This window comes from Symphodus melops (assembly GCF_947650265.1).
Source record: "Symphodus melops genome assembly, chromosome: 20".
Lineage (NCBI taxonomy): Eukaryota > Metazoa > Chordata > Actinopteri > Labriformes > Labridae > Symphodus > Symphodus melops.
The window spans coordinates 5865937-5888924 of NC_136710.1; the positions used below are offsets into that span (position 1 = coordinate 5865937).

Sequence of the window (22988 nt, forward strand, 5' to 3'; positions counted from 1 at the left end):
TAAACCCGGCTGTGACCATACTTGTGCTTTTATGTTGTTTGTTCCGCTGTCGGCGTTCCACCAAACGCGTACACAGTTTGTGTCAGTTCATCAGACCCCGACGTCAAGCGCTCAAAGACTGACACCCTTGAAATCTGACCTATTGTGACTTTAGCTTACGGGACACTCGACAGAACTGATTGCAATGTAAACAAAGTAATCCACCTGAAAGAGCTTTCTTTGGTTAGAGGCTGTTGGAATAAGAGAAACTTGGATTAATATTCACCTTTGGGTACTAAAAAAAACCAAAAAAAAAAAAACCTTGACCCTTGCTAGAGGTTTGTTTCCTCACTCAAACTATAGGACATGATAACAGACAGGTTTACACTCTAAAGCAGTGCATGCAGATCGTCTTTGGAAGAGGTAACTTTTTAAAAACACGCTGTATTACTCCGGGTTTCATTGTGGTGTCGCACATTTGAATAACATGTGGAAACAAAGTTTATTAGATCTGAGTTTTTAATTGTCATGACTGGCTGTGTTTAATGTTGAAACTGTCGAATGAATGAAAATCTAAATGTTAGTATCTAACTGTGTTACATGATGCTCGCTGGGCTGGTACATACTGTGCAGACAATAAGGATGATGTAGATGACAGTGCGTTCTGTATTGTTTATTGTGTCTCCTATCAAGCAGTCATTGATTTTTCAGCTAACTGATGATACTGATGTGTCGTGGGACTTTACCCGGATCATCTCGGAGCATGAGAACTGAACTTGGACTCGATCCTGTTTTGACTGGCGGTTATCGATGGTTCGAGATAGCTGATTGATTGTTTGTATGAAGAGAAGACGACGTGTTTCAACGATGACGAAAAAAACGTCAACCTATCATGCGGTCTGTTGTGTTGCTTCATCCGCCTCTCCACTCTGCATTACAAGTCAACAATGGAAGTTGACTTGTGATATTTATTTATTACAAGTCAACATATTTGACAATAAACAACCTTGAATCCTTGAATCCTTGAATCCTTGACTGAGTTGTTTAGCTCAGGGCTAACGTGCTTGCTTGTTGTTTCTCAGCGAATTATTGAGCTACCTTACAGAATATAACTTATGTTAGGATGTACCTTGTCATTCCTTGTGTACATTTTATTCTTAATTCTAAACACTCTGGTCGTCATCATTATTATTATTATTTACAGTAAGGCTGAACGTGTGTTGCTTTTGAGTAAGTAGGGATGTGAAAAAATCGATTCAAAGACGCTAGCATGGCAGCTGCTGCATGCTAACAGTAGCCCTGCTTTGTAGCCCTGCTCGCCAAAAACGAGTGCAAGAGCCAAAGAGCTTTGAGGTGCGTGCGTGTTCTCATTAAAATGACCTCATAATTTGTCTTCTGTCTCTTTTCGTTAACGAAATTGTGAGAGAAACGTTTCGTGAGTTGAGTGAATCGTCACATCCCTGCTTGAACGTTTATTCCATTTCAAGTAGGCAAAAAGTGTAGTTTTTTTTTTTTTTAAACTACAAGTCGGGGAAAAGAAATAAAAGTCAAAACATTCTTGAACAGTTTGCAGTGTGACCATTGAGGTTGAAAACCAAAATGATCCTGAAGCGCTGTGTGTCCTCACCATTTCACATTCCTTTCATACTGCTATATATCGCAGTACTATAGCCACTTGTTACAACACATTTTGTATTGGCTTGATCTTTGAAGAGGGACGGAGAGACAGTAGGGAAGTAAGTTACATTAAAAAACTGTAGAAGAGTAATTTCAAAAGTAACGACACAAAGAGAGTGAGACAAATAAGTGTCTTCTTTGAGATTTATGTTTTGTCTAACTATCAATCTACTATTCAGTACTTTTTTCTAATCAGAGTATAGAGCTACTTTAAACCTGAGCGACTGACGATAACACTGCAACTGGTTGTAAGTAGAAAATGCAACTCCTGAAGAAAAGCTGAGGCCGAGCTGAGCTTCTGCGTTAAATGTGTCCAGATCAGTTGAAGGATGGATAATCAAGGTCATGAAGACTGAGGTGAAGGAGGACAGACGACACACCTTGTATAGTGCTGTTAAGTGTGCTCATGTCTGGCCTGCGTGTTTGTGTACGTGTGACAACCAGCACATGGTGAGCTCTTGTGGGAGCCGCTGCGTGTTTGCTGTGGTGAAGGGAACAGCTGTTTTAAGCACCCGGTGACTAGCTGGACTGATTCCAGCGAGAGGTTAGTCAGATATCTGTCTCAAACATCAGTCAGTGTGCCGAGCCTGTAACTGCCATCGTCGAACGGTTCACACCCTGAGCGCCACACGGCTTTGATGAAGCAGCCATGTTTGTAGTCAGGATTGCAGCGGTGTAAAAAAAAAAAGTCCTCCTGAAATCTCTCCCAACAAATAACATTGAAGTAAAGTGAAGACAGCTTTCTGTAACAGTTGTCATTCTACATTAAACTGCTGTTTTAACCCATTTATACCACAAGTACCCACTCACCAATGTTTGGATGTGTGTTTTTTTGTGCCTGCCTTGCTCTGAATCATCCTAACACACACCCCTACAAAAGCATGAAATAAAGGGGAATTACACACTTTATTGTTTAATGTAAGAAGTAACACACGTATGGTGTAACTCGTCTTACTATCTGGAGACATGTATAGATGTATAGTATAGACAGGTGTAAGATGAATGCAGGACACAGATTACAGTGGACCAGTCTGTCCTGTCTGTCGGCTCCATTTGTTCTTCTTCTCTTCTCTTTCAGGCTTTGTGAAACTCCATCTGTGTCAGACTGATACTGTGTTGCTTTAGTGTGGCAGCAGTGTACTGTTTCAGCCTGAGCTCCTGACAGACGGTCTCTATGGCCTCCATTGATAGTGTGGAAAACATTTTCCATCGCTCCTTGATCTGATTCTTGAAAGTCCTTTTATTTATTTTTTATGCATTGACTTTGTCACAGGGAAGATTTGTTCTCACTGACGGTAGATTCCACTTCATGACACGCTATCTGAACGATCTCGTTCCCTGAGAATGTCAACATGCTGCTTTCTGCATGGGGGGAAACTGATTCTTTGCATGTTTTCTACTTTAAAAACTAAAATGTTTTATTGATATATTTTCATTCATATATATGTATATAAAAAAAACAGCATCGCTACAAAACAGCAATCGCTCATTGTGGATAAACAAAGACAAAAACAAGTAGAGACAGAGTTGGTTATGAGCTCACATGGCTGCAGTGATGTTGTTCTACCACAGTGGGGCAGCAAAGTACTTCCACAGAGATGAACATTTGTAGTCAGACCAGAAGAAGAATCTTTCCCCTCTGCAGTCTGAAGCTCACTGGGGGAACTGGTGGCTCTACTGGTGGAGCTGTTTGTTCCAGTGAAAGAGACACTTAGGCGTTGAAGAGGTAGCTGTTGATTATTTTGTCCCTTCATGTACAGATGTGTGTTTATCGTGTGTGTAGTTATGCCATTAACATTACATTGCGGGTAAGCGTGTCTGTACTGGAAAGGTATGTCGTTTTAAGAAGCCGTTTGGAAACAGGGAGAGCAGCTCTGATGCAGCTCGTGCAGATGAAACACAAGTACCAGTATTATTCATAAACCTCCCCCATGATTTAAAGGTTTCAATGTCTGGATCAGAAGTTTCAGGGTTAGAAAACGCAATGAGATGACGACCTTTTTAAGAAACAGAAAAAAAGAAGAAGAAAAAGACAACTAAAACGCAGTAAACTCATTGAGCTTAACGAGCTTAACGAGCTACACCTGCAGCTGATTGGAGGCCTCTGGGAAGGGCAGCAGCTGATTGGCTTACATTTTTACTTTCACACTCATGTAATATCTTTGGAGATGTTTGTGGAGCGATTGTTTCGTTTGACTGATTTACTTCAGTTTCCAGAACAGTCTGTCTGGTGATTAGAAGAGACGTTCTCTTTAATGGATGTGACGTTGTTTGATACTCTCATCTGGCATGTTGTTCATCACAAATGTTTTCAGTCTTTCACGTTCCACTTTCTTAAGCGGGGGCCGCTTTCTTGTTTAAGAAAAAAAAGAAATACCGCCTTTGGAATAATCCCAAATTGCTGCTTAATGTTATTAACACAACACCAATTACCAATTTCTGGGAAAATATCACAGTGTTGAAAGACACGCACAACCCCTGACATCAACTTAATAAGCTCAGCCACTTGAGTAAACGTAATCAATCTAGAAAGGTCTCCCATCTCATGTTTAATCATTTCCAAACCATTATCATCCTCATCGGTTTCCTTGAAGCTTCTTTTTCACAAGATCGATTTGAACTTAGCACATGCTCACTAGACTCACTGTGAGGAGCTTTTCCTGCAGGGTGTGGACCACTTCCATCAAAATGCTTTACATGACTCATTCTCTGTTTAGTGATTTCTTAAAGGATGGAGTATCTCAGGGGTACTGGTTTGGCACTGGTTTAGCACTGGTTTGGCACTGGTTTGGCACAGTTGGGAGGGCAGAGGCCCCAGTCCAGTTTAACTCCTGAGGCTGTTTGGCACAGGTCACCTCCCACTCTCCATCCACATTGTTTGTCTCTACAGCTTTCCTATCACGTGAAGCCTCAAAATCCTAACAAAATAATAATAATCTAAAAGACATAATCTGTAGGATATGTCACAAATGTAAACGAAGGTTTTTGATGTGTGTATGCAAGAATCTGAGAGCAAAGCACCCAACAGTCCCTGTCTTTCAGTCTCTTGCTGACCTTGTCACTGCTTCCCTTCATTCATGGATTGAAGGTGATTATTCATAGAAATGCTGCATTTTAAAAGCATACTGTCTTTTTGCTTTCAGGATGTTGAGGTACGCTGTAGTCCGGGGAGGACTCGGCCTGTTGGCCCTGAGGAGGACGTGCGTCGTCTCCCGACTTTCACACACTTCCACTCAGAACGAGTATCGACCAATCAAGAAAGTCATGGTGGCGAACAGAGGTGAGGACACGTCCGCATCGAGACAGCACCATTTCACCACAGAATGGAGGCAAAGTCATTCAGATAGCATTATTAAATGAAATACCGTTTAATGCTGTTTCATTCATAATGTAAGAAAAAATTTATGACACTTCTTGTCTCCCTCAGGCAAAGAACAAACTCTGAATATTTAATGGCCAGCATTTAGTTAGCCTTGGCACACATTTATATTAAAGCACACATTGCATGTGGGTGATTGTACAAGCTAGCCTTGTTAGCTTTAAGCACAGACACTGAAACTGAATCGTACTTTTGGAGCAAGAAGCAGCAGCTCTGTGTTATTGTCCAACAACCTCAAATGTGTCTGTGTGAAATCCCCACACGTGATTGAGAGTGAGACTGGAGTGGATATATAATTATAGAGAAGCACATGTTATCCTAAACAACAAGCAATCACTGCAGCATAAACATAATAATACTTCTAATCACCTTGCCCCATCCTGTTAATGCTAATGCTGTCCAGAGAGGCAGTCCATGTGCAATTAGAGCACTCTGTCAGGTGACGCACAGGATGTGAGTGACAAATAAATGTATTCATGCATATTATCCTAATTGCTTTTTTGGGCCATGCATTAATTTGGATTCCTGTGTAGACACATTTAAAGTGCTCCATTTGCGTCAGTGTTTCATAGTTTCAGGTTGATTGGTGTGTTTAAAATGCAAGCTAATGCTGGGCCCATGCATGCCTTAAGAAGTCTGCACAGTATGCATGCATACGTTCATGGCTAGCCTCCCATAAGGGCTCTATTTAACTGGCTTAATCCATCACATTGATTCAAATAGATTGTGTTCAGACACACACACACACACACACACACACACACACACACACACACACACACACACACACACACACACACATGCACACGCAGAGCAGGACTTTCCATCAATCTCTTTCCTCCACATCGGCGTGACGTGATCTCAACACCACATTAGATCACGTTCATCACACAGGAGCGTACTGGACCCTGCTCGGTGTGTGTGTGTGTATAAAGGAGAGAGACTGGACCATCATATGATATCAGCCCAGATTCCACTTGGCCAAGCACATCTCCTCTTTGCCAAGTTGTTTCTGCTCTATCACTAATATTCCCCTTTCCCTTCTGTCCTCCTGCCTCCTCTCCTTCCCTCCTTGTCTTTTCCAGCACTTGTCAGATTTGATTTTCTTCTGAGCCACTTGTTTGTCTTTCTTTTTGCCCCATGTGACAGTGTTCCTTTTTTTTGCTCTCCTCTTTTTATACTTTCCTCTTTGCTGTTTTCCCCCTTCACTGGTTTTCATGTCTCTTTTCTCTCTATTTGTCATGTTGTTAAACCTGCCAAACTGAATTTCTTGTGGTAGCTCTGTCTAAAACTCTATGTCCTCTGTCATACGTCCTTTTCCCTTTTTGCATTGCTCTTTTCCAAACTATTTTCTGACCTATTACTCTAAAGGTTTCTGACCTTCAATGCATAACATTTCACCTGTCGGGCTTTTTCTACCTCCCTGCCCTCTCGTCTCTGTCCCTTCATATTATTTCCCCCATTTTCCCTGCTGTTCTCTCTAATTCTGTTTCTTCCCTGCTGAATATCTCAATTTGTAACTTTCCTCACTTGTTTCCTCCCCTTCAAGCAAGTACAACATGTCTTGCTAGTGGAAATACTTTGCTCTCCTCCAAAGTGTGTGTCTTTGAAAAACAAGTATTTGGCTCTGGTGACGGCAAGATTAAAGGCAAGCTGGATCCTCCTCTATGTTCTCAAACTTGGGAGAAAACAGTAGACTTGTTGCGGTGTCAGTGGCTGTTTTTTCAACAGTTTGATGATGTAAGCCAAATAAATTTATCTTGTTTTCATCTCGCGTGTGGCATGAAAAATTCAAGTTTATTTTATTCTCTCAGCGGAGGCAGTCAATGCAAAATTAGGCCATTGCTACGGGATGTTGATAAAATCATGTTAAATGTGTGCTTATGAAAAATAGAACACTGCAACCTCCTACCACATTAAATTTGCTCAACCAATGACAGAAAAATCGAACCAAATAGTAAATAATACAGAGTAAACATGAAAGGGAGGAAGAGAGGATATTTCAGAGCTTTTGAAACAAAAACGAACAAACACTCAAAATGAAGCAAAATAAAACAGAAACCACCTGGCCCGGGCAGATAAAGAGTGAAATGACTTCCTCCTGTGCCGAGCGTTCCTCACACGTGTCTTGTGTTCCAGGTGAGATCGCGATCCGCGTCTTCAGAGCCTGCACAGAACTGGGGATTCGAACTGTGGCTGTGTACTCTGAGCAGGACACCGGACAAATGCACAGGTATTGTTAATGTTCGAGCGTCATGGATCCACGCCTTCTAACTATGGGCGATCACACACGCACACACACACACACACCTCTTGTGTAAGTGCTGGGCTGCCACTGGAAATTGACCATGAAATGCTCGCAGTTGATCAGAGCGATTAGCAATTACAGGAAGCTTGGGAGCATTTTTCTCTCCTCCAGCACTTTGGGCCGGTTCTTCGTTTTGCGGTTGGTATTAAGTAGGGACATAAATGCATTTGTATTGACATTAGGAACATTCAGGTTATCCCTGGCTTCTGTCTTAGTTTTGTAAATGTCTGAATCTTGTGGTATGACCTCACTGCTTCCTGCTTCTGCCTATCATTAAAGAGGACACAATATCCCCCTTTTTTCACATTTACAAACAGTCCCCTGTCGAAATGAAACATCTGTGCTTTGGCCAGAATATAACATGAGTCAAGCACCAGAGGAGCTTTGTGACCCTGTATAGAAAAACCAGCTCTCTCAGAACGCTCCGTTTTGGTGTGCGTGTCTTTAAATGTAATCGGCCCCCTGAGTTTTCCCAGGATGCATCATTCCTCTGTAAGGAGAATAAAAATGACAGACTTTGTAAACATTTTGCTCGAGGCTGGTTGTGAAGTCAAAGGTTGGAGACACCAGGGAGGGAGGTAGGGTATTTTTTTTTTTTTTAGCACAATCCAACTTGTGATGACCCTCAAATAAATGTTCAAAAACACTGTGAAAGATTTTTCACATGTCCCCTTTAAGGCTGATTGGAGGACTAACATAAGTTGCATACACTGCCACAAAGCCATTGTGTGCTTGAGATCTGGTGCTTGTGTTTTCTTTGTTGCTTCTTCCTTCTAATATTAAATCATTTGTTTTTGTCTCGACAGGCAGAAGGCAGATGAGGCCTACCTGATTGGAAAAGGCCTTCCACCTGTCGCAGCATACCTGCACATTCCTGACATCATCCAAGTAGCAAAGGTGAAGAGCGTCCTGTCCCAAAACAGAACAACAGATTGACGGTCTCTAAAGGAAGGAAAAGGAGTTCTTCTAACAGAAGCGACAGAGATTTTACCCTCAAAGTTTATTAAACTCTTCATGGTTAATACTACAGTACTCAGCCTGTGAAAGTAGTTTTAATGCTTAATGATTAAGAAGCACTGGAGGCGCTTTCTAAAGTCCCTAGTGATGTCATTAGGGTTTTCTCAGCATGGGCTTGGAGATGGCAAATATCTGTCGGATAGCCGAACGAGAGATGTGGTATTTAAAGCCTCGGATAAGAAAGGAAACTTGTTGGAGCACACATTTTAAACTACACAAAAGACAAAATTGGGAAATTGGGTCTTTGTTTTATTTTTCAGCTGAGCTTTATTTATTTGACTTATGCTTTGGTGCTTTTTATAATACTGAACTTCAAAAACTTGGCTGTGACCAGAAGTTGTCCCTTTTTTATGTAAATAGAGCAAAAGCTAATGGCTATCAGCAGCACATATTGAGGCTGACAAGTGATGGAAGTTTTTCTTTTTCTTCCCCCGAGGCTCCCCCCCCCCTTCGTCTGTCCTTTTTATTTTAGATCGTGTCTCGTCTTTTCCTCCTCCTGTTGCTTCTTCCTCCTTTTTTCATGTCCTTCTCTTCCCCCTCTTCCACTTATCACTGTGTGGTATCAGACCTGTTCCATGTCACCTCTTTTTCCCTCCCTCCCTCCCTCCATCATGCTCTGCCAGTTGTTCATGATCATTTTTCTGATCAATCTCTCACGGTTTATCATTTTCTGCGTGGGCATGTGGTCAGCCAGCCAAGTCTGAGAGCGTCCGCCATGCAACTCATTTCTTGAAATCCGTCTGCCTGTCTGGGAGCTCAGCCCACCACATGCACGCTACAGCAAGTGTGTGTGTTGTTTTCTCCTGCTCTCATTCATACACACTTTCAAACCTCCTCCTCACACTGTGTGTCACTCTGTTACTTTGTGACTAAAATAACCAGCCGTCTCTGTCCCAGTACCTTCTGTGTGTGTCTCTCATACTACTGAGTTTGAAAGTCTGTGTAAGCTTACAACTATGAAAGCACCAGTGTGTGATATTGCTTGTCTGAATGTGTGAATCACTCTCCACTGGCCCCCGTCTTCTTGCATTCATGTATGTGTGAGTGGGTGTACCTGCCTGTGTGTGCACACTCGTCGCATTTCACGTGTGTGTGGCTTCATGCCTCCCCTGGCCTGCCAGTAACAGCTCCCTTAACAACGGGACAGCCCATAATTATAGTCCGCCTCGTATCCAAGAGCAGATGGCACATACTGATCCAGAGATGGCTCTATCTGTCAGGCTCTGCAGCTACTGTATCTGTCTACTTTGTGTGTGTGTGTGTATGTGTGTGTACCCCCCCCCCCCCCCACTGACCCTCAAATTATGCACGCCTGTCTGCTCACTCAGCCTCCTACTGGTGTCCATCTAGTACATGATGATTAAAGCGACAGAATAAGAATAAAATATGATGTCAGCTTTCTGTCTCTTTGCTGAAAGTGATAAGCAAAACATTTCAGATTGTTGTGTGGGGAAAACATGCAGGTTGGTGCGTGTGATGACTCTTTGTCCCTCACCAATACTCATCCAAGTGCTAACTGAGGCTCAGTGGTTGATCCCTATTTAAAAGAACTCCCGCTGCTTAGTCGTGCTTCATGTCCTTTCTCTGGGTCCGGCTTGTGAGTAAATGGGTAAAGCAGAGTCGACTGGTACGCAGCACCCAAACAGAACGAGTGTAAACGGCCCGTCTTCCTCTCCCTCATTTTTCAGGAAAACAATGTGGACGCCATCCATCCAGGCTACGGTTTCCTCTCTGAGCGCTCGGACTTTGCTCAGGCCTGCACAGACGCAGGAGTCATGTTCATCGGACCAACCCCGGAAACTGTCCGCAAGATGGGGGACAAGGTGGAGGCTCGTGCGCTGGCCATCAGTGCAGGTATGGATGGGGGTTAAACACACAATTTAGACAAAGAATGGGAGGAAATGTTGACGCCAAGAAAGCTGATGTCATCATTTGAACACATTTTTATATAGGATTTTTTATTTTTTTATTTTTTTTTTAAACAATTTAGTTCAAGCTAATTTGTTCTGATTTGATTGATGTTTGAGGAGTGAGAAAACACCTTTTCTAGAAACCCTTTATTTTTAGTTTATCATGACACGCCCATTCACTTTGAACCTTGATGTTGTTTTTTGATTCGTTTGCTTTTAAAAAGCGAATTTCTCTTTCCTGTTGGTAATGAACATTTTTTCAGACTATAACTTTTTTCCATCTATCAAGATTACGAAACTTTAATACTAAGTGCTACTTGTAAAGACGTAACTCCACCAGTCTCCTGTTTTTACTTAACCTTGAGTGACTCGAATCAAAGTGCTGCACATAGCTAATCAAAAAGACCACTTAGAAACATTCAAGCTATTTCAAATCGATGGTGCTCAAGTGTTTATATGATGTCAATCCATCTCATAAGAGTGAAGTATTCTTTATCACTTGAAGTCAAATGTTTCTCTCCTTTTGTATCATTTCACTCACCCACGTTTGTCCAGGTGTACCTGTGGTCCCAGGAACAGATGCCCCAATCTCCTGCCTGCAGGAGGCGCACGTGTTCGCTCAAACATACGGCTTCCCCATCATCTTCAAAGCAGCCTACGGAGGAGGCGGTCGGGGCATGAGAGTGGTCAGAGAGTACGAGGTAAGCCTCGTCAGCAGCTGGCTTGACATGTACACGATCACTTCTCTGAGAAACGTCGGCTTGCTCTAACATCATGAATCTGGTTCCTACATCTTTCCAGCAAAGAGAAAAACAAACTTGATATGATACCTGGCTTTTATTTTCTGTTGAATCAAGGTGAAATTTCTTGGAATTTACAACCGAGTCATTTCTCTCTCCAGCCGTCAATCAGCCTGCCTGTGTGTTTACGTGTGCACACTGACATTGGCTTTGTCTCCCAGCAAAGCGTGACTGATTAGTGTGTTGGAGGCTTGTTCTTCTACATCAGCGACGGACACAAAGAACATAAGAACTTGAATATTCTATTAGACCAAGGCCCAATTATCACACAAGAATCTAAATATGAATGTGAGCATTACGATCACAATAGTCCCAACATTGCATCTCATGTGTGTAATGTTTCCATTTGGAGTGAATATTGAATTTTTTAACACTGGACCAAACAACATGCATACCTCCTATGGGAATAAATCTGACCCAAGAGATGGAAGATGGAAAACAACAATTATTCCAGAAGGAAGCGTACAGTATGTAAACATGAAACGTACAGTATGTAAAATCCGCCACTAGGGGGCTCTCAATCAAAACAATAACAAAAGATGACGTCGAGGCTCTCGGGGTATCATGGGAGTGATTCTCTCTGCTAGATAAGAAGTGTATTGGGAGATCCTATTGAAGAATTAAACAGGGCTGTAGAATATTAAACGCTAAGAAAAATTCTCCTTGCCTCCTGTTGATTATTATTGTCAAGCAGGGCCATTTCTGTTTTTTCTCTTTATTACAAAATGTTGTAAATTATTACTGGGAGAATCAAACCCCAAGACATAAATGCTTAAATTTTAATCCATAAAAAAATAAGGATATTCAAAATGTGTCCAAAAAAATAAAAGGCTCTTAAGGCCTTAGACGTCCAGAGTGCCAAGTAAACGTCCCCGTTTATTTCAGCTGAGTGTTTGTGTTTTAGCTGCCCATGTAAACACACACACACACAGCTCTTTCCCTTTTCTGACCATGTCAAAGTTTTTGAGCAGGCAGCTGGTTGTCGTCCAATCAGATAGAAGAGGGCAGAGATCAATGGTGAATCAGAGCATCACCATCTCCTCATCCTTCATGGCTGCTCGCATTCACTGTTCTTTATTTCTGCCTCGCCTTCACTCCTCCCTTAGCATAATATGTTGAATACATTGCTCCTGACCCAAATACCTGGATAAATGGATTAGGGTTTGTTAAAAAAAAAAAGCTAAATAAACCTATTTGTTTGTGTTTTGGAGGAGCAAATGAAGAAGGCCCTTTTAACTAATTCCTCGTTTCCTGTTATATCTTCTGTTTGTTAACCTGACTGGCTGTGATCCTCAGTAAACCCAGACTGCATCTCTTAAATGAATCTGTCCGGGTCAGCCTCCGACTTTCTGATTGTGTTGTACTTTAGTCTTTGAGCCCCATAAGTCAGCGCTCCATTTTAAACTGTGACCTTTTTCTGAGTTGTTTCCCAGTCTAATTAATAACTCGTTGACCTTTCTAGTTATTTAGTTGAGTCACCGGAGCCTCAGCAACTCCAGCTCACATGATGTGAGAATATAATGAAGATGTTTCTCTTCTCTTCTGGGACCTTGAGCAACAGTACGTAGGTTGACTTTTTTTTTTTTACAGCTTTCGGGTCATTTATATGCTGAATTAATCGAGTGAGCAAAGATATTCTCAACATCTTGACGGATGAGACGTTTCTGTTTACTGATAAGCGAGTCAGAATTAAAGAGCCAGATTTTTGTTGAAGCTTCGACATGATGTGCTTTCCTAAAGAGGAAGCGAAAAGGAGAGCGGCACGTCTTAAAGCCCCGGTGGCTGAGGCTGACAGACGGACTGAACTGATGTGGAAGGAGTACAGATGGAATCCTGCAAACTTTGAGTCTTTCAAAAGTCTTTTCTGACATTTACAACAATAGACGTTGAACTATGTGGCCCGCTGTGTGACTTTAAATTCCTTTTCCAACAGTCCGATTCAGGAGAAGTTTCAGTCATTCTTTCGAGCAGCTCGTCTTTCACTTACCCAAAAAAAGAAAAGCTCAATATTGAGATCAGTATCTAGCCAGTATTTTATTTGTCTTGCTCTGTAATGATAAATGATCAACGTTGAAGGAATTGTATCTGCCTTAAAATAAAGGGATGTCCCTGCTCTATTTTATTCTTTAAAATTCTGCTATAAAAAAACCCTTTGTCAAGAACTCAGGGAACCAAAGTAGGTGATGCTTTTTTTTGTAAGCACTCAGCATAGTTGTTTTGTCATCAATTCCTGGAGAAATGATTAGTGCACAGTTGCACAACAGATGGTCCGAAACAGGAAAACAAACTCATACGGCACTTTGTGTGTGAAGTCTCCCATCTATGTTCAAAGAGCTATAACTGTAAATCAACATCCTCGGCACTTCCTGTATGTGAAGGCAAACAATTACACACCTTCTTAAGGACAAGTAGCATGTTGAAGTCAATTTAGAAGCCTTCTGTAAACCAATTTCCCAGCTAGAAGATGCAATCTCTGACTTATTATTATCCTTCATCTTATCTGATGTTCCGAGCAGTTTTCTGATAAGCAGCTTTTTACACAAAACCTGCCAAGCTGTTGGATGCGTGCTTCTGCTCTGAGCACCTTTTTTTTTCTCGTTGTTTTGGAATGGAGACCATCTTTTCTCGAGGCTTTCTGGATGACAGTTTGAGGATGAGCTGAAGAATCCTCTCCTGAGGCGAAGTGAAAGAGGGCATCAGTCTTAACACCAGTACACGCCGCACAGGATGTCACAAACTGACAAAACGCAGATTGAGCCGTGACCCGAAGCATGCTGGGTCGTGACCTCCCACAGCCTGGTCCTAGCGATGTGACAAATCTGGCTCCCTTAAGGCATGTAAGCATGCTGTCAAAGACTATGGAAATAACATGAGGTTTGGAGGCACATGCTATTGTATTGTGTACAATAGCACGTGTGTAACTGCGACCTGATCTCAAGGGTTTTAAATAAAGTTTGCACAGCACCAAAACTCTGAAACCAAACCACTTGGATGCTTTGGTCCTCTTGCTTCATGAATAACGACACTGACTCAGACACTTATGGATTTTCCCCGTGTGTTTGTCAGGAACTTGAGGAGAATTACCAGCGAGCCTACTCTGAAGCGCTGACAGCTTTCGGGAACGGAGCCCTGTTTGTTGAGAAGTTTATTGAAAAACCAAGACACATTGAAGTACAGATCCTGGGTAAGTGCCCTCTACGAACTCCCCTTTGTTTGCCTCGTATCTGTGCGTCGGATTTTCTTTATGCGCATTGATCGAAGTTCATTTGGAAAGCTTAGAGCTCCTTTAAATTTAACGGAGGACCGAACAATGCAAGGATGGAATTCATTGGCCAGTAGAGGATTCTCCAACCGTTAAGTCTTCTTGCCTTAAAGGAAAACCACAGCACAACAATACAGAAGTGAAATCAAAGAAAATCTTCCTCCTGGCGATGTGCTGTACAGTTAATGTGTATGTGTGTGTATGTTTGAGTGCACAATACAATCAGTAATTAGTTTATCAGGCTCTAGTTTGCATGAATGTGCTTATGCATGTTCATCACTCAACATGGTGTGGTTCAGTGTGTTCCCAGTGATTAATTACTGTCTTTAGGGCATGCTTTGTTAATGATCTGAATTACCTGTGAAAGACGCGCTTTGCCAGTAATCTCTGCCTTCTCTCTTTCCCTACCTCCCCGCTTCGCTTCCAATTTAATGTTTTCCACTTCCTCCTCCTTTTGATCTTCCTCTTTTTTTTTTTTTTTTTTTTTCCCTGTTCCTTTCTATCTCGCTCCCTTCAAAATCTCCAACCTTCCTGTTCTTTTTCGGGCCTCTGCGTTTTCTTCCAACTTTGCTTCATTGTTCCTTTTCAGACCTTTAAATAGCATGCTAGCATTGAGTGTGCTCTTGTGAAGTCTTGTAAGCTTATTGATGGACTGGATGATATGATTTATGAACTGAAATGTTTCAATTCTTATTTGTGTAGAACGTGGAGGTAGGCGAGCTACCATTAGCATGGAAGCTATTCTGCTAGCATGTTTTTACCGCAAGCTGCTTGGCTGTTTGATCTTTTCTTTTTAGATGCACATTTAAGTGACCGCTACACAAATGAATCAGTTCATCCTTTTAAAGAAAAGAAATGAGCAACAGACCTGAATGTGCTTTCTGAATACATAAAAAATAAATAATGATGTGACCTTTAGTTTTGACCAACCAATCGCTAATAAACCCAAAGATCTAAAGACATCAGCTTGAATATGTTTCACCGATTCAGACGTTTAAATAACTGAAAAATAAATCAATTATAAATCCTCAAATGATATGTAACAGATAAATAAATTGTGTCAGTGTAGTCCAAAAAAGGCCTTCATAATAAATATAAAGATGGTTACTCTTCTGTGAAATGACACTGACCCTCATTCAGAGGCTTTAGATAAGAGTTCACACACATAAAACTATCACAGGATGAATTAGTATGTAGTTTTAGTTTGGTCTTTAACGGTCATTTTACTGTTTTACAGTCTGTAGAGTGCTGCTTCAAAGAATGCGTCCAGAAAGTAGCCTACCTATGCCTTTCTGCTGCTTCCATCTGCCTTGTGACAATTGCCTTGCAGGCTGCAGCAGTCCCTCGGGACTCGGCCATCTGTGCATGGGCACTGACGATGTCTGCGTTGACCAGTGCATTATGGGCCATTTTATCCTGTATGCTGATCTGTGGAAGAAATTAGGGTTGTAGCAAAGTGAAATAGTAAGATGTTGGTCCTTAAATTAGAATTTTTAATCTGGTTGGTTTTTAAAGCTTTAACCAGCCAAATAGACGTGCCTCACCAAGATCATTCTACGACTAAGAAATATATCACTTCTCTGCATTTGCTTATTTTTACCCACTGCTTTTCTTTACATCCCTGATTAATTTCTAATTTTCTTTGCCCCTCTCTCGTTATCTCACTTTTACCCAGGTGATAAATATGGTAATGTCATCCACCTCTACGAGAGAGACTGCTCCATTCAGCGGAGACATCAAAAGGTGAAGTCCTCATTTTAAGATTCATCTAACCCCTGTCAATGTTTGAATTTGTCTAAGATTATCATCAGGGTGCTTCTGGTTTTTAATGCAGATGAGCATGGAGTGGATTGTGGGCAGGCATTAAACAAAGGTCATAGGCAGGAATCCCACCGGCAGAGCGCTCTCGTGGATATGCAAAAGATTGCACTTTCCCCCTTCCATTTGTATTCAGACAAACACGCCTATTAAGTATCATATTAGCAAATGTAGTGTAACAGTCCTGATTGTTGCAATGACTATCATGGCGCTAATGCTCCTTGCTACCACAAATGTCCTGTAGATGAAGCTGCAGGGGGTACAAGGATTATCTACCAATAAAATTAGCCTCTCTTTATGCTGTTTAAAAGGAAGTGTTGGCAACAGCTGCAGCTGTATCCATTTGTATAATCGAATACAACGCTGCTTTAAGGGTATATAGCTCTGAATGGAGGCCCATGCATTAGCCAGGGCTAATTTTCCCATTATTGTTTGGGCTGGTAGTTCAGAGTCACCTGATTGTCCAAATAACAAAGAAGAAGGAACGCTTCGTTAATCAAAGAACAGAAGTTGTCATCTAATGGTTACACAATGCCTTCATCAGAGCCGACTGATTAACAAATGTAATATTTCATTACATATTGTCACCTCTGCACAGTTTCAATCATGTGTGTTTTCATCACTTTCTTCCTCTGTCTTTTAATCAAATTAGAAATTCTAATCACGTTAGCTTCACTGTTCATGCTGGAGCGGCTGCTCTTTGATTCACTGAGATGTAATCTGCCTATGCCCTTAATCTGAGATCTTTTAGAGTCTCACAAACAAGAATAGTTGAAATACATTCAGGGATGGGAAAGTGTCTATTGGGTATTTTTAGATGTTTGCTGAGTCTTCAAAATGCTGTTCATACTTTTGGAAAGGGGAGGGGGTAGTTCTGATGAAAAATGTAACTGAGTTCTTGTGGCTGTCATTTAAACCTGGCATGCTTTATTTAGTTTTAAGCCTGGTTGAATTGTCCCTATTGAAAGGGGCTGTGTGACACAGTGGACTGAAACAAACCAGCCTCCAACATGGGGAACCCGAGCAAACAGCAGCTGTTGAAAGAACCGAATCAAAGGCTGAACATGACTACAAATGATTCTCTCCATCTGTTTAACTGGAGCTTAACTGTCACTTGCTGTGTCAAAGTGCTGGCCACTTAGGCAATACTGTAAACGAATGATGGATGATTCTGAACAGGAAAAAATCTGAGACTGTAGTGATTGAAACAATCACTTCCATAGGGACTCAGTCCAACACGTGACGATGCACTTTAAAGTTTCACCAGGAACATCATGTGTGGATGTTTCTAAAGACTTGATTCTGACTCTGCAGGTTAGAAAACATCGTCATCAAAATAAAACACAATTTCTATTAGCTGAGGGGAAAAAATGACCACCTGCTTTTCTCGGGTCCATGCGCCATTTTAACCTGACGCAACCTACTGACAGCTGTATGTCAGTTTTACAGATCAGTACTTTTGAATAGTGCTGAACAATATTTGAAAAACTGATACTGCAATACGTTTTCTACAAAACAACCCAGTGACAGTAACTTCTGAAAAGTATACAGTCTGTTAACATATATACAGATAAACAGTGTACGTTGTGTCCACTGCTTTGACCATCTGCTGCTGATGTCAGGAATTTAAAATCTGCCTCACATAAAGTACCTCAAGAGTCATGTCGGGGTATTTTATGGCAGCACTGTCTCCTGTCCGTCTGTATTCGACATGCAGGGGACACACAGACTCTTCAATCACAACAGGCAGTTCTGTGACCACAGAAGGTGATACCAGGCAGCCTTTTATTGTAAATTAGTCATGGAAAATGAGAGAACTGGCAGCAGGGAGCCTCATTAGAGGCTACAGCAAATCTATGGCTTTGGATTTTTTCCCCCCCCCCCCATATGAGCTTTGAAAAACTTGGTGCGTATTAGCTGCCAAGTATCAAACAGCAGACAAATCAAGTGAACATCAACAGATTTAAACCCATAGCACTCATAAGAAGTCTGACATAGACTCCTAATAAGCTCAGCTGCCATACGTGCGGCACAAATCAATCAATCTTTATTTGTGTAGCGTCAATTCACAAACGTTATCTTCAGACACTTTACAAATAAATGAAGTTTCTTTAAAAATTCAGGACAGGAGGGTTTTCATAACTTGACTTTAAATGTTGTCCTGTCAGACTACTACAGTTTTATTCTCACTTGTGGCCTTATCAATAAAATCCTGTTGTTTTGAAGGTTGTGGAGATCGCTCCGGCTTTCCAACTGGAACCTCATCTGAGAGACCGACTTCACGCTGACGCCGTCAACCTCGCCAAACAGGTACGATTGTGTGCGCTGGAGTCGATAACAAATAAAGCTGGAATGAAAGCTCCTGTGATTTCTCCAGCCCTGGAGGGTTTAGGTGGGAGCTGAAGGTGTTTTATAACTTTAGGAAAGACCTCCGAATGATTGGAAAGAAGAAGAAAAAAAAGCTTTGATAGAACCGCTGATTAATCAAAGTACACAAAATAACACCTTTATTCAGATTGTGTTTTATGCATTTGGCTGTGGTGTGATGTCAAGGGATCTTGTTTACTCAAAGCAGTGCAGTATTTCTTGAATGTCAAGATAGGTGTGAGCTTGGTGCACGTATATTGTTACAGAGTTAAAAAAAAAAAAAGAAGAAACATTGACAGACTTGAGGAAAAATAGCTCCGACTGTAAAAAGGCTTCGCTTCCTCGGATGCTGAAACACCGTGTTGAAAGTAGAAAGTCTGAGCAGATTCCTAATGCTGTTCATTTTTCTGTCTACAATTGGATTCTCCCCAAGAATATTAAAGCCCTATCTACCTGTTATTCAAATGAGCGGGACATTAGTGCAATGACAAACAGCGAAAATGAAAATGCAATTTGAAAATGGGTGGAAATGGATGTCAACAGGGCAGATAGTAAATGCAAAACTGGAAATTAATGTTGAAAGAATTTCAGAGGGAGCTTTCTGAGAATACTTGTGATTACCAGAAAATTAAATTGTGCACTCTGATTTAAAAAAACATAATAAAAAAAAAAAAAAGCAAAAACAATCAGTGCAAAGTGCAAACTGGCCTTGTATTCAGGGTTGTTATATTCATTCCTATCACAGTTGTCTGGCTTAAGTGTTGCCGAAAAGTTGGCTCAGCTATGACAGCATCGCTTAAAAGTCAAGCCTCATCTCTCAGAGGAGATTTCAAGTAATGGCCTTTCCAGGTAATGGCCCAGTTGAGGAATGGTTGCAAGTGAAAGAGAAAGAGAAGAGCAGGAGGAGAGGATGGAGACGAGGCTGGTGATTTGCTAAAGAAGTGACCTTGATGATGCTGATGGATAAATGGTTTTATGAGAGACGGAGAAACTTTAAATGAGGCTCATGATGTGACCTTGCTCCACGAGGTCTTTCTCTCTCTCTGTCTCTCTCTCTCTGTCTCTCTCTCTCTCTCTCTCTCTCTCTCTCTGCAGTAATCAAATCACAATTCGGCCAGCTCGTCTGTGTAAAGCGATGGTCCGTGTGTCCTGCAGAGCAGCAGCAGTGGCGAGCTCTTGTCCATGACTGTTTTCTTTTTTATTATCATTTCAAACAGCCAAAGAAACATTGCTTCTCAAATAACCATGAGTGGATAACAGAAACCAACAACAGTACAGCATGTACACACACACCTGTTCACTATTCTTGGAAGGACTCGGCACAAGGACACATTTCAGCTCCGTCACACAGGAAGCATTTTGACGTGCCGTCTATGTTGGAGCTTTCTGTCGTTATTGTGTGCAGATGGAAGATTATTCTCCTTTTGGTGATTTTTAGATAAATGGCTCCTTTATTTAGTCCTGACAGATACTAAAGTAAATGTTTAATGATGGCTTTGTAGTGAAAGACAAATGTTGAGGAACATGTTGAGGATACAAGATGTGATAGTCCTCACACAGTTCAAACAGAGCGCACACACACACACACACACACACACACACACACACACACACACACACACACACACACACACACACACACACACACACACACACACACACACACACACACACACACACACACACACACACACACACACACACACACACACACACACACACACACACACACACACACACACACGCGCACGCCTCTGCAGGATCCAACCTGCAGCATTTGCAGATTATCTCCAGGGGTCTCACTTTCATTGCTTCGTCTCTCCATATTTCTCTTTCTGACACCCCCCCCCCCCCCCCCCCCCCCCCCGTCTGTCGTCGCATTTCCAAGCTATGTGTTGTGATTGTATTTCACATTGTGGCCCGTCCCCACAGTGAAAGCCTCCACTTCAGCGCTCGCACTGCAGGTATTGAATCCTGCTCCCCAAGCAACACCGAGGCTGAACTTTGCTTCTCAGTCGAGCATTAGAAACTGTGTATGTGTATGTATATCTGGGTGAGGCGACACATTTATTTTTAATGCCTTCTCTTTTCCTTACAGAATGACAACGAGACAACATTAGTGCAGCACACGTGTGATGGCATTAAACAGCAGCTCTTCTCAGGTGGCCAGTTACCTTACGTTTCTGTGCTTGAGACATTACAACTCCAGTTATATGGTGCAGCTCTCGAAAGTAATAATATGCAACCGTTCAAAGTATAATTAGAGCCTTGCTATTTCATCGTCGGTGGAAATGAAGGGCACATGTTCCAGACAATGTGCTATTTTCACACACGTGTGTTTGAGACAATACAGTTTCTCATGCCTTGGCTGCAGTTACAAAACGAGAACCAGTCTTTCTTATTGAACACACATTGTATACACATATATACATTATACTGTACTAAAAGGAAAAAATACACTGTTTTCACTCTTGCTTTTGGATGCACATAAACGCACACACACCTGCTGGCTCTCAGCTCTTGTATTGGCTTAATGGCGTGTAGTGCCAGCTCTCCGTCACCCTTCATCTCGCCGTCGGTGCGTATCGCCCATCTTCCATTATCAGCAGCCTCCATCTGAGTCTTTCAGAAACGGCGCAGTCTTTGAACTCACCGCAGGCCACAGCATCTCCTGATCAAATGTCCAAGAGAACAAAGTTGCCTGGCAACACTGCGACGGCTGAAGGAAGTTTCTTTTAGCTCCGTGTAAAACAGGTTTGAGCTCAGAGTGGGGAACCAAGACGGAGCTCGCTGGCTGTCAAACGGCTCTGCTTTTATCTGCTTTCTGCTGCACAAACATCTGAATGTGTATCTTTTTGTTTGTAAATGTTTTTCTCTTTTCAGCCCTGGAAGTTGTCTGACTGCCATGTTTTTGCTATGTTTTTATTTTTTTTGGACAATGAAGGAGAATTCCTTTTTTTTTTTTTCCTTTTTTTTTTTTAAAGCTCCTGTCAGGCTTTTTATGAAAAAGACTGAAATGAATACTGATGCCTCTACATGAGCTCCAAAACAAAAACATGACAATCAGCAAGAATGTTGATCATTCAAAGAGTTGCCTGTTTCCATTGAGAAGGTCACTGACAGACGGTCTAACTTCAGCACATCTCTGAAACGGCCTTTGTTTATTTAACATAGGATTGGATCCCAGCGGTGCAACACATTCTATTATCACATGCCAAATATACTTTACCACGTTTTTCTAACCCTTTATATTTGTGCCTAGTCTGTCTAAAAACACGACTCTGAAAACAGTCCATCTGCACCTTTTGCTTGCTCCACTTTTCAAGAAAATCTTTGCTGAAAAAGGCCTTCTGGAGATTCTCTTTGTGACATCACAAATGGAAATAAGCACCCGCCCACAGCTGTCGGTGTCTGTTCTGCCTTCTGAAGGTGTATCATGCCCAAGCACGCTTCGCCTCGAGAGTCCAGCTTGTTTGACTCTAGTGTGAGTGCACCGAGCACGGTACACTTCCTCGGCCCTGGGACGCTTGAACACAACGTTGACAGCCTTCATTATGGAGAAATCCCAGAGTTTTCTGTCTGAGGTTTATTAAAGTCATTTAAACACAGCTCACTTACACTACCAGTCCAAAGTTTGGACACAACAGTATTATCAATAATGTACTATAATACATATTGTTATAATCTAGTTTCTGTAAGCTGTATCTAGGACACAGCTGGTAATAGAAGGCCTTTTCTTTATTTTTACTATTTTCCACATTTTAGAATGGTAGATGTTAAAACATTAAAAAATAAACTAATTAATTTAATTTTTGTTTTGAGACGAGATGCATGCCAACGAAGGTATCAACTTCCCTCTTTCTATTTATGCAGGAAACGCATGTCAAACATTGAAGCGGGAGCCTTTAGAAAATGATCACATGCATCTCAATCAGGCTCGTCCAAACGTTTGACTTCCAGTGTGCATTCGAGGCCGTCGACACAGACGGTGGATTTTTCGGCGAGAAGCTTCACGGACAGGTTTTTGGGGAGCGCTAAGACTATATTTAAACTTGTCGAGAAGAAGTATAATACGTGACCTTTTAAAACCTCTTTGATGTCTGTGTTGGTGCGCCGCAGTTTTTCTTTTTTTTTCTCCTGTGCAGCAGGTTGAGAAGGTTTGAACACATCAGTCTGGAGGAGACAGAGCTGCAGGCAGCAGAGCCCCCCCTCGGCTTTGTTTTGCTTTGTGAGCATTCCTTTTTATGACACACGCACTGACAGTAATCTTGCACACCAGCATTGTCGGCACAAAGCCCCATTTGAAACCATCAACATGTTAAACATGCTCTCTATGAGGCATCAAACGTGCAGATGTGCTGTGGTTAATTCTTCAGCACTTATGTTTATCATATGTCAGAGCACAGACACCATTTAGATCGAATTACATTCAGTTGCATTGACCTCTTTATTACAATGACTCAGGGATGTT

At 41.7% G+C, this 22988-nt stretch overlaps 1 protein-coding gene across 3 annotated transcripts in view; it reads left to right on the forward strand.

Annotated features, from left to right (window-relative positions):
• LOC306841331 (pyruvate carboxylase, mitochondrial-like) overlaps positions 1-22988 on the forward strand; it is a 259771-nt gene that overhangs the window by 4300 nt on the left and 232483 nt on the right. Inside the window, exons 1-9 of one of the 3 annotated variants that reach the window (XM_079371154.1) lie at positions 3263-3382; positions 4800-4936; positions 7175-7268; positions 8150-8240; positions 10049-10214; positions 10826-10971; positions 14137-14254; positions 16008-16075; positions 18377-18460. In XM_079371154.1, coding sequence (XP_079227280.1) covers positions 4801-4936; positions 7175-7268; positions 8150-8240; positions 10049-10214; positions 10826-10971; positions 14137-14254; positions 16008-16075; positions 18377-18460 — 903 coding nt within the window. In that variant the 5' untranslated portion in view covers positions 3263-3382; position 4800. Of the gene's footprint in view, positions 1-3262; positions 3436-4799; positions 4937-7174; positions 7269-8149; positions 8241-10048; positions 10215-10825; positions 10972-14136; positions 14255-16007; positions 16076-18376; positions 18461-22988 lie in introns of those variants that run through there. The other 2 variants (XM_079371155.1, XM_079371153.1) reach the window with 2 other exon arrangements.